We start from the raw sequence: 12,800 nt of genomic DNA on the forward strand, positions 1-12,800 counted from the left end.
AACCCTGGGCTAACATCCATACCATCTCCCTCTACTTTATATGGGACGCTGCCACAGCATGGCTTGACAAGCAGTGCATCGGTCCGTGCCTATGATCCAAACTTGCGAACCCCGGGCCTCCGAAGCAGAGTGCACGAACTTAACTGTTACGCCACAGGACCGGCCCCCTTGTTGTTAGCTTTTTATTGTCTGTAGTGATATTAGCCTTTCTTTCGTTCCTGATAGTGATAATTTGTGTTTTCTCTCTCTTTTCCTGATCAGTCTAGGTAAGCGTTTATAAGTTTTATTAATGTTTTCCAAAAATTAATTTATGGCTTTAATTTTTTCAAAATTTTTTGTCCTTTTCCTATTTCATTGATTTCTACTCCTATTATTTACTTTCTTCTACTTATATTGAGTTTAATATTTTCTTTTTCCAGCTTCTTAAAGTGAAGCTTAGGTATACCTTTTTTTTCTAAAATAAGCATTTACAAGTATAAATTTTTGTTAGCTTTTCAGCTTTAGCCTCACTCCCACAAGCTTTGATGTGTTGGATATATTGTGTTTTTATTATAATTAAGTTCAAAAATATTTCCTAATTTCCCTTTTGGTATCTTTTTTGACCCAGACTATTTAGAAATGTGTTGTTTAATTCCAGATATTTAGTGTTTTCGTTATGGTCAGTGAACATATTCTATGATTTCAATCCTTTTAAATTTATTGAGACCTGTCCTAGCACGTGGTTTATCTTGAATATTCGCTCTGCGCTTGAGAAGGGTGTGTGTTCTGCAGTGTTGAGTGTAGTGTCTATAAGTCTTGTATATCTTTACTAATTTTTTTGGCTACTTGTTCCTTCTGTTACTAAGGGAAGTGTGTAAGTTGTTTTCTTTTCTTTTCTTTTCTTTTATAATTATGGTCGTGCATTTGTCTATTTCTACTTGTCAATTTTTGCTTCTTTTATTTGATGATCTGTTATTAGGTGCAAACACATTATGTCTTTCTGATGAATTTTCCCCTTCTGTCATTGTGAAATGATTCTCATTTCTAGTAATGTTACTTTTTTTTTTTTTTTTGGTGAGGAGATCAGCCCTGTGCTAACATCTGCCAATCCTCCTCTTTTTTTGCTGAGGAAGATTGGCCCTGGGCTAACATCCGTGGCCATCTTCCTCCACTTTATATGGGACGCCACCACAGCGTGGCTTGCCAAGTGGTGCATTGGTGTGCACCCGGGATCCGAACCGACGAACCCTGGTGCTGCACAGGAGCATGTGCACTTAACTGCTTGCGCCGCGAGGCCGGCCCCAGCACGGCGACAGTCGCCTCCCCCTAATATTACTTGTCTTAAAGTCTACTTTGTTTGATATTATTATCGCCACACTAGCTTTCTGATGCTTAGTATTTGCATGGTTTCTCTTTTCTCTATCCTTTTACTTCCAGATTATCTGTGTCTTTATTTAAAGCTGGTCTCTTATGAATAGCATACAATTGAGTTTTGGATTTGTATCCAGGCTGAAAATTTATTTGGACTGTTTAGTCATTTACATTTAATATAATTATAACTGTGATTGGATTTGAGTCTACCCTATTGCTATTTATTTTCTACTTATCCCCCCTATTCTTTTTGTTTCTCCTTTCCTGTCATCTTTGGAGTTAATCAAGTAGTATTTTAGTATGTTGTTCTGTATCCTCTGTTGGCTTTTTAACTATCCTGCTTTTATTTTTTTTAATGGTTGCTGTATATATCTATTTAAAGGTATAATATGTATTCTTAACTGACTACACTCAACCTTGAATTAATACCATTTTACATATAATGTAAAAACCTTTTAACTGTATAACTCCATTACACAAATCCCTCCCATCCTTTGTGCTATTGTTGTCACCTATTTTATTTCTACGTGTGTTTTAACCTCCGTAGTACGTTATTGCTTGGTCTATATCTTTTAAAGAATTTATGAAAATAAAAATAATTCTTTTATATTTACTATTTCTAATACTCTTTCACTTTTCCTGTAAATTCATATTTCTTTCTAGTATCATTTTCCATCACTCTGTATGGAATTCACCAACTCGAGAATTACCAGAATTTTAAATAAAACTGCTATTGCTACATTTAAATATATTGGTAAATCTACCTTTAGTTGTGAGGCACAGCAACCCTTTCTGATATTGTAACTTTTTTTTAATGTTTTTTTTATTTTTATCTTTTTTATAATTTCTTTATTGTTTTATAAGAGACTGAGGACTTTGTTTTTCTTTGTGAAGAAGATTAGCTAGCCCTGAGCTAACATCTGTTGCCAATCCTCCTCTTTTTGCTGAGGAAGATTGGCCCTGGGCTAACATCCGTGCCCATCTTTCTCTACTTTATATGGGATGCCCCCACAGCATGGCTTGACAAGCGGTGCATTGGTCCGCACCTGGGATCCGAACCTGCGAACCCCAAGGTGCCGAAGCGGAGGGCACAAACTTAACTGCTGTGCACCAGGCCGACCCCATAACTTTTTTTTAACGTTTACAATCCTGCAAGGATAGAATCAATGCTGGTTCTGAAAGAAAAAAAGTTAACTGGCAGTCCTTTGAAGAAATCTTCATAAAATAATAGATAAAGCTTATCTCTGGACATGGTTTACTTGAGTTTTTGGAGGACTTTGTAAGTATCTTAATTAAAGGTTAAAGAAAATAATTATAGTATAAAGAGGAAAGTCCTGACATGGGCTTTTCATCTTGCAATCAATATGCTCTTCCGAGTTGACTGTTTATTTGGTTATTTGCTCTTCTTGTGTGTTGCATTATTTGGTGGGCTGAAGCACTTTCTCACTGTTTGGAGAGAGTGGCAGAAAATAGCCTTTTGAGCAAATCCCATCTGGTGGCAGCCTGGTGGGGATGAGCAGGTGAGATAAGTTGTTAAAGGGCTGAGTAATGCTTAGGAACAAGCCATCAAAGGGCTTGACCTTTATATTTTTCTCCCAAATTTCTTTGGCTTAAAGCTAGGAATGACAGCAGGGTCTTGATTTAAAAGGTCCAAAGCCCATAATATGGCTCATTTTCATTGTTTGTTCGTTAATATAAGTGATATTATTGGATGACACTAGGCACATGATCATACTACAGATGTTGGTCGGATACCAGCTAAGTGCCAAACACTATATAAAATATTCGCAGGTACGAAATCCTTCCCTTGTAGCGAGTGAGAAAGTTAAAGAGGTACTTGCATTGCACTGAGTACTTATGATGAAAGAGTAAAGTAGGGAGTACTACTGAAGTACACAGGAGTTGCACCTAGTCTAGACCTGGGTAAGTTTGTGTTTGTAGCATTGGGGAAACATGCTACCTGAGTTGCGTCTTTTTTTTTTTTTAAAGATTTTATTTATTCATTTTTTTCCCCCCAAAGCCCCAGTAGATAGTTGTATGTCATAGGTTCGCCTCCTTCCAGTTGCTATACGTGGGACTCGGCCTCGGGTTGGACGGAGAAGTGGTGCCTTGGGGCGTGCCCGGGATCCGAACCCGGGCCGCCAGCATCAGAGCGCGCGCACTTAACCGCTAAGCCACGGAGCCGGCCCCTGAGTTGCGTCTTGAAGAACTTGGTCAAGTGATGTGATACAAAGATAGGACAGAGAGATTAGAGAAGGAATTCCAGGAGGAGAGAATTAACTGGAGCGAAGAAGAAAAAAATATTCTGTGGCATGACCAATCATTTGGGGCAGGAAGAAAGGAATGAGAGATGAGACTGGGGAGAGGCTTTGGTATACTCATAGATGACTGTATGTGCCATGCTTGGACACTTGGCCTTGGTCCAGCAGGAGATCTTTAGCCATTGGAGCATTTTAAGCAGGAAAACAGAATTATCAGATTATTTGTTATTTTAGAAAGATCATTCTCACTGCAGTGTGAGCAATGCTAATACTGGAAATAGAGAGGTTTCTTAGAAGGTTGTTGAAGTAATCCAGGCAGAAGATAATGGAAGTTAAAGTGTAGAGAGAAGTAAATGATTTGGAAACTATTAAGGAGGTAGAACTGATAAGAAATGACAGATGGAATGTAGAGGAAGAAAAGGTTGAAGATGACACCCAGTTTTCTATCTTGGGCATTGGAGGTGGATGGTATTACCACTCCTTTAAATAAGAGAAGAGGAGAAAGAGAAGAAATAATGATTTGTAACATTCAAAATTAGGATACTTTCAGTTGGAGACTTCATTAGGAAATTGAACAAGAAGGTCTGGAATTTAAGAAAGTGTTCTTTTGGAGATAAAGATGGAGGATTGTCTTTAGCACAGGACAGCCAGTATTACCTTTATAGCTCTCATAATTACACAACTAGATTAGAACTCAAAGCCCATGATTACATGTCACATCAGTCTGTTTAGACATCTGACTTCTGTAAAAGACTGTTGAAACACATATACTTAGAAGTGACAAAATTCTAAGACAGAAGTTAACTTGCAGGGTTGTCAATATTCTCAAATAACTCAAAAGGAGTAAAATGAGGATGGTAAAAGTGAGAGATCTATTGCTTCAAAAGTTCTGCTTGTTGACCAGCAGAGGGCAGTCAATCTTGAAGCTCAGTGTTTTCTGCTCTGTGTTGCCCTTCAGGCTCAGAAGCTCAGGTCTTTCGAATGTAGATTTTCAGTGTTCCTGTTACACAAGGCCAGACATCCAGGGTACTTTTATTTGTCCTTCTAAGACTTTAGAAAATGTTCGATTTTTGTTCTGGAGCAAGGTCTTCATTGCATCCCCTGTTCCCCATGACTAGTCCTTATGTCCTTGAGGTTTAAGACTTGAGTCATCCCTTACAAGCTGCCATGGTAACATGGGGTTAGATTTTGAGAAATTAAAATTCTGAGAAATGTAATGAATCTTTGTCTCTCTCTATTAAAAATGTCCAATCTTTGTTTCTAGTTAACTATAAAGTTTCAGGGACACATTCGTGGTTTTTTAGTCTTATGATTCAGAGAATAGAATGGAAGAAGTTAACGTTGATAAGTGTGGTTGGTTCTGTAAAGCAGCGAGCTCCTCCACTGTTTGATTGGAGGAGCCTATGAAAAACTTTCTGTCCCAGGATATATCCTTCATCCACCTGCTACATGTCTGAGTTGCCAATTTGTTTACTTTTTAGCTTTGAGCTTTCAAAGCTCCACTAAAATTCAAAAATTTTACTGGAGGGACAACGTAAGCGTGGCAGGACAAATTATTTCTTTAAGTTAGCTAGAACTTAATAGGACATGGGCAGGAATGTTTAATTAGTTTTAACTAGGGGATGGAGGGAAACATCTGGAATTAGGATTACACTGTTTCCTATTTATAAACCTTCAATGCCTCCCGCCTAATGAATTAATTTATTATAAGAAGGGCCAACATTTATAGAGTGTGTACTGAGTACCAGGCATTGTTCTCATTTAATCCTCAAGCCAACCGTATGAGATAATTACTCTTACTATCCCTATTTTGCAGATTAGGAGACTGAGGGCACAGAGAAGTTAAGTAATTTGTCTGAGGTTGCTTCTGGAGGAGACAAACAGGTGTTCACCACTGTTCCGTTTTCCTGTATATCTTATGCTACCTAGCACAATTCTTGTCCATTGGAGGTGCCAGTAACCCAGATAACTTTTTTTATTTTATTGAGATCATAATAGTTTATAACATTGTGAAATTTCAGTTGTGCATTATTATTTGTTAATCACCATGTAAATGTGCCTCTTTACCCCTTATGCCAACCCCCAATCCCCTTCCCCTCTGGTAACCACTAATTAGATTTTTTTGACCATGTGTTAGTTCCACATAACATTTGAATTGAATCAGCACATGGACTAGCATGAAACTAAGTTGCCTTGAATGGCGGCTCTTGGAAACAGGCCCACATGAAGTCACTGAGAACCTCAGCAGGATTCTTGAAGCCCCTGGGCTCATAAAGATGTTATTTCTGCATCTCAGTATAGCAGTGATATAATTTAAGGAAGCGGGGAAAAAGAAGTAGAGAAGCTTTTGAAGGTTTTACTTCACAGCACTCGCTCTATTAAGTTGAGGGAAAAAAAATTTGGATAACTGGTTATTTTTAATTACTTAGTGTCATTCTTAAAGCGGTGTTATTTCTCTGAAATTGGTAGCTGCCGATTTTTTTCTCATTAGAAAATTTTTTTCTTATTAGAGCAGAAGAGTTCCTCAAAAGTTTTGTTATGAAAATAAGAAACTTTGTTTAGTGATATAATCAAACAAATTGATGAAGGCTAACTTAATTGACCTGGCAGTGTTAGAGTATGTTAACATTTAGGTTTGATTACACTTCCGAGGACATCTGTTGTAAGTGAATTATTTCTTGATAAGTGAATTATTTCTTTCATCTTCGTTGAACTTTATCTTCTATTTTACTCTCTTTTCATCCAGGTGAAGAATCCAGATTAGGGAATATCCTTATGCAGAAAGATGACTAGGAAAACCCTGTATTTCAGAAATAAATAGTAAATTGTCACAAGAGTCTTTTTTTTCTTCTTGCAAATTCTGGTCTCTTAACTACATTTGTGTACTTAGGCATTCACAGTGCAATATGATCAGAAATCCGTCCTAGGCAACTTTGGAGAGAACGGTGGGGTGGAAGAAAATTAAAATCGATGGTGAAAAGGCAGGTTTGAGTTTTTATGGCTTTAAGTTATCCGTGCACGTTCCACCCTCTTTAGCTTGCATAATTGAGAGGTAGCTGATTTCTGACCAGGCCATTGTGAAACTGACAAGTCAGACTGTGAACATTCCCAAATCATAAGCATAGGAATTGAAACGCTATATGTTTGTATCCAGGTTCAAGAAAGACTGACTTTTTAAGTCGGTCACTATTTGGGGGAAGAGGATGCTATCACCTTCTTAAAGTTGTGAATTATGAAAGACATTTCTGTTGGGTTACTGAATGTCCCTTGGGGTTTGTTTCATTTATAAGATTGCCTCAGGCCTTCTGCTGCATCCTGTTGCAATGACCTCCTTTTCAACCCTGTGCTGGCAGCTGTAATATGGCTCTTTCTCCTGGATCCTTCAGGCTTGCCACATGACAAACATGAACTGTGACCCTTTTGTTCCTTACCCAGATGATTCAGTTTCCTTAAATTTTTTCTATTTAACAGTTTTGCCTTATTTTGTTCCCTCTTTTTCCCTCTTTGTTCCCCTTTTTATTTCCTACCTAGACAAGGGTTTTTTGGTAGTAATTTAATTTCTTTATTGAAGTATAACATTGGTGCAGAAAAAGACACAAATCATAAGCTCACTGAATTTTCACAGCACGAACACACCCACCTAGACAGACAGTAGTGTTTAGTTCAAGAAAGAGAACATCACGAGAACCCCAGAAAAGCTCTCTTCGCCCCTTCTAGTCACTTCTCCTCCCCCAAAGGAAATCATTATCCTGACTTCTATAGCTTTGAACATTATAGAAATGGAATCAAATGTATGTATTCCTTTGAGTATGGATCCTTTCATTTAACGTTTTTGTGATATTCATCCATATTACTCAGTTTGTTATTGCTGTGTAGTATTCCATTTGTGTGAATGTTCCACAATTTATTCTACTCTTTTTTTTTTTTTTGGTGAGGAAGATTAGCCCTGAGCAAACATCCGTTGCCAATCCTCCTCTTTTTGCTGAGGAAGACTGGCCCTGGGCTAACATCCCCACCCGTCTTGCTATACTTTATATGGAACACTGCCACAGCATGGCTTGACAAGTGGTGCGTCAGTCCGCGCCCAGGCTCTGAATCTGTGAACCCCGGGCCACCAAAGCAGAGCATGCGAACTTAACCACTATGCCACCGGGCCGGCCCCTATCTATTCTACTCTTAACGGGCATTTGGATTGTTTCTAGTTTGGGGCTATTATGAATCTAGTGCTAAACATTCTCATACATGTCTTTTGATGAACATATGACATATTTCTGGGTAGATACATAGAAGTGGAATTGCCAAGACATAGTGTAACCATCTAGCTATCTAATTTAAAAATTCATATAAAACACTAAATGACTGGGGCCGGCCTGGTGGCGTAGTGGTTAAGTTCACCTTCTCTGCTTCAGCGGCCTGGGGTTCACGGGTTTGGATCCCGGGCGCAGACCTACGTACTGCTTATGCTGTGGCAGGCGTCCCACATATAAAGTAGAGGAAGATGGGCATGGATGTTAGCCCAGGGCCAGTCTTCCTCAGCAAAAAGAGGAGGATTGGCAACAGATGTTAGCTCAGGGCTAATCTTCCTCACATATACACACACAAAAAAAACACTAAATGATTTTAGGCAAACTCTCGGTAGAAAACATTTGTAAACATATGTAGATTCAGCTTTAGCATAATATAGCTGATTTTTGGCTAAGAAAAATGCCTCTATTTAAATGTATTATAGTTTTAAACAGATAACTCCTATGTACAACAAAATTGCCCCTCATTGCCCATGACACATTTTATTAACTTTCTTCCTAATGTGTACTTTTTATCCAGTTTTCTGAAGCTGAGTTGTTGAGCCTATTCTGCAAAAATCTTACAGAAATATTTTGATGGTAATAATTTACAATAGTTAAGATTACTTCTGAGTTACACCACCTCTGTGTGGTGATGCTGGCACGGAAGATTGATGTGTAGTGCTTGACTGCCAAGCTTAGCCGAAGTGACAGGCTGACGCTTATATTTGTACAAATTGCCGTCGTTACCAAGAACCCTGCAGAAGTGGTGAGCTACTGGCTCTATACTGTAGGTGGGCTCCAGGGTAAGTAGCCAGGCAATTGTGCAGCCAAAAGTAATCCTTTTGTCCTTTTTTAAAATTTGGACTTTCCAAAATTTATTCCATGGTTACCTTCGAATAAATTTAACCTAATGAGTATAGAAACATGATTGTGATCTCATATCCCCCCAAAACTGAATAGTATCTCTTGAAATTTTATTTGACCATCAGATAAAGTGCCCCCCAGTCATTCTGTGAATATGCATGGAATTAAGTTGACTTGTTTTGACCTCAGTATTTTGGAGACCTTAAGAAGCATTTCCCTCCTCCCCATCAACAAAACAAAACAAAAACAAAAATGTAGAGGGAGTAATTAAAATTTGATGGTTATAAAAGGAAAGTAATGGAACCCAATGATTTGCTTTCTATGTTAGGTAAATTTCTTTTCTTGTGTAAGTCTTTTGGGGGGAGAAGGGAGAATTGCCAATCCTATCGAGATGTTTTTGAAACAAGGTATGGTAAAAAAGAATGAAAGTATGAAGGATTTCATTTTTACAAAATTACCCCCTGTCTGAGACATCTGTATTTTTTGTTTCTTCTTCCAATCTTTTTTTCTTTTTAAATAGTGGTGTGTAGATATACTGATATTTACAAAACTGTCTTAATACAGGAGCATTGGGTTCCATTCATTTTTGAATGACATTTAGAACTTATATTGGTTGTTCTGTTTTAAACCAGTACATTCAATTCAGAAAATATTGCTGATAATCTACATTGTTCTGTGTACTCTGTTAAGCCATAGAAGATATAGAAATAATAATCCCTGTCCTCAGAAAGCTTATGATCTAGTGGATATGTGGTGGTGGTGGTGGTAGTAGCATACACAAATTACCATAATACGACATAAAGTAATTGCCACAGTAAGAATTCCTTGCACGAGAGGGAGGGCAAGTAGACCTGTTTGACATGGGTCTTCAAAGACGAGTAGATTGGTTTGGAATGCCTTTTGCTGATTTTTGCTTATTGGCTAGAGTTTAGATGTTTTGTAAGGGAACAATGGCAAGTAAAGCTGAAGGGAGGCTAGGTGATGAGTTTGTGCCTGATTGGGTGGATAATATAGCACAGTGACTAAGAGCACTCACTTTAGATCAATTAGACATTGAGTCTCAGCTCATTTTTGTTGTGTGACCTTAATAGGTTGCTTAACCTATCAAAGCTTGGTTTCCTCATTTGATAAATTGAGACAGCACCCCTATAACTTGCTATATAATGCTGTGTGAAAGAGAAGAGATAATGTGCAGAAGAAAGAAATAATGTGTGGAAGGTGCTTAACACAGCTCTCAAAATATAACAAGTGCTCAAGTAGCTACTCTGGACAATAAGAAGCAATGAAGATTTTTGAACCATGGAGTGGTGAGATCTGAACCATGTAAGGCTTTTACTTTTATTTTTATAATTGACATAAAAAAGACTGCATGCATTTAAAGTGTACACTCTGACATAATATACATACACCTATGAAATCATCACCACAATCCAAATAATGACCACATCCATCAATCCCGAAAGTTTTGTCTAAGACAATTAAAGAGAGAAGTCTGGCCTGTAATGCGCAACAAAGAGTAGAGTGAGGTAGGGTCTGGAAGTGGAGAAATCAGTTAAGAGGCTATGGCCGTGGTGCAGGTGAGAGAGAAAGAATGGATGAGGTCATGAACTAGGTGTGGCGGCAGTTGGCCCTCCCCAAGAGACTAGACTGCTGGGAGACAGAGTTAGGCCTGCATCATTATAGTCATGTGCCGCATAATGACGTTTCAGTCAGCAACGGACCGCATATACGACGGTGGTCCCACAAGATTAGTACCATGTAGCCTCGGTGTGTACTAGGCTATACCATCTAGGTTTATGTAGGTACCCTAAGGGAGGAAGAAATTTCTCTTTACCCTTCTAGGTTCTTCTGACTGGTCTAAGAATTAAATTGACCTGAGACAGATTAACAGGAGACAAACAAAAGTTTAATAACATGTATACCTAGGTGGAACCCAGGAAAACTGAGTAACTCACCAAAATGGCTGAAACCCTCACCTCAAATACCATCCTCAGCTAAAGACAAAAGAAGGTGTTGGGAGTAGGGAGAGTCAGGGACTTCAAGGGGAAGGAAGACAATTCACAGGTAGGAGAAAAGGAGCAAACATTTGGAACACAACTGTTTGGCCACACAGAAACAGAAGAACACAGAGGGGAGCCCAGCAAACAGGCTTTTCTAGGTTCCTCCCTGTCTACCACCTAGTTCATGTTATGCTAAGGTGATAGCTCCCTTCCTAAGACAGGTTTTTTAATCTGAATTCTTTTAGGCAGTTAAGGAGGAGGTAACAAGAAAAACTTTCAAGTCTTTTGTTTCTTAAAAATAATTAGCCTAAAATAATCCTCATGTTAAAGAGGTGGCAAATTTTGTTCCTCTTCAGTACACTCTATGATGTTCATACAACCACAACATCGCCTATGACGCAATTCTCAGAACAAGTCCTTGTTGTTACACGATGCATGACTGTATATTCTCTCCAGCACCTAACGCAGTGGCCAGAGGTTGGGGGCTCGTACATGCTGAATTGGCAGGTTTTCCCTTTATGAAAGATCGCTTATTTTAACTTGTTTCCTCCTTTATTCTGTTTAGGGCTTAAGAGACAACCTTCTTGTTTCTGGGACATCCAGCCTGACAGCCACCAAACAGTTGCTTCGTCCAAGAATCACAAGGATCTGCCTTAGAGACTTGATATTCTGCATGGAACAGGAAAGAGAGATGAAGTACTCTCGAGCTCTGTACCTTGCCCTTCTGAAGTGACCACTCCACTCTCCATCCAGATCCTTGCTATTTACTGCCAAAGAAGACATAAAGAGCATTGTTGCACTGTCTTGAAATTTCAGTTTCTGGAAAATAATCACCAATAGGGAAGACCATTGTTTACAGTTATAAACTTTTATTAAATCTTACTTATACATCCCATGGGGTTCTTAATGACTAGAATTCAGCTTTGTCTTCTGAAACTTGGTTGTGAAATACAGTTGACACAGAGGTAGGCATTGCCTACCTGTGCATTTAATTACGGCCAGTTAAGGCCCTATTTGTTACTACCTGCTTCATTTGCCAAACTGTGAACAGGTGAGGTGTCTTCCCCTAATACAGCCTGCACTGAGATGCAGGGGAAAGAAAGGAAGGGTCACTACTTACCAAGGAAACTATATTTCATCCAATGCTAAACCAGTCTCAAAGTGTTAGGTTTTCTGGGCTGGAATCAGAAGTTGCTTAGCTCATTATGACAGTTGCCTTCTGTAGTTGAAGCTAACAAGCCACAGAGGAGGGCCTGTGGTGACTTTGGTCGGCTGAGTCCCAGTGTTGTCAAATCTGAGACAAACGGGGATAGTTCGTGCTTGAGGTCACTATTCTCTGGTTCATATGACCATATATATGCTGCTTCTGATACCAAGAGAGGGGACTTCCTTGTCAGGGAAACCTTCAAATTGAAGCTGCTGATATACCTCATTGAAAAATGGAAGAGGAAGAAAGTATTGAAGGAAGGCTGGGGCATTGCATTCAAACTGATGAGGGGAAAGTGAAAATGAAATCACAAAACAGGAAATGTGCTGCATCTGCCTAAGGGGGGCAGTGGTGGAATTGGAGCTCCACAGCCACTGGTACATGTTTTGTTGAGAGGAAAAAGATCACAGCCCAACCAAAAAGGAAAATGGCTCAAACATTTCCAAATTACATTATTTCAAAAGGAAGAAGTTATTTTTTGTTTTGCGTATTGTTTTAAAAATCAAGGATAGTTTTGTAATATCTTTTAGTTACCCTAAGTTTTAAGCATCTTGTTGCATTTAAAAAATCCTAGTTGATGATTAGAAATTTTTAACTGTAGGATTCCGTTTTGGATTCTGTTCTCAAAAGGTAATGTCAGCATCTCACTCTTGGAGATCTTGGCTCTAAATGTATTATGAGAAGCAGGTTATATATTCCTCTGAGGAGGAAGCTGATGTTTTGCAAAGCAAACTCTCTTTTTTTTTTTTAATTCCACCTTTGTGGCACATAGCTGGTGAAAAATAATAGCTGTAGTTAGACTCAACATTCAGAAGGAATGAGTAAATCCTCC

The 12,800-nt window shown here is 38.7% G+C and overlaps 1 protein-coding gene across 2 annotated transcripts in view; it reads left to right on the forward strand.

Moving 5' to 3' along the window:
• Positions 1–11,651, forward strand: part of TAF4B (TATA-box binding protein associated factor 4b) — a 124,462-nt gene extending 112,811 nt beyond the window's left edge. For both annotated transcript variants that reach the window (XM_004420981.3, XM_087439091.1), the window contains one exon: positions 11,327–11,651. In XM_004420981.3, coding sequence (XP_004421038.1) covers positions 11,327–11,494 — 168 coding nt within the window. In that variant the 3' untranslated portion in view covers positions 11,495–11,651. The remainder of the gene's footprint in view (positions 1–11,326) is intronic.
• Positions 11,652–12,800: the final 1,149 nt, after the last annotated feature.

The sequence above is a fragment of the Ceratotherium simum genome, chromosome 14 (assembly GCF_057802395.1).
Source record: "Ceratotherium simum simum isolate JZ-2026a chromosome 14, ASM5780239v1, whole genome shotgun sequence".
In the NCBI taxonomy this organism is placed as follows: Eukaryota; Metazoa; Chordata; class Mammalia; order Perissodactyla; family Rhinocerotidae; genus Ceratotherium; species Ceratotherium simum.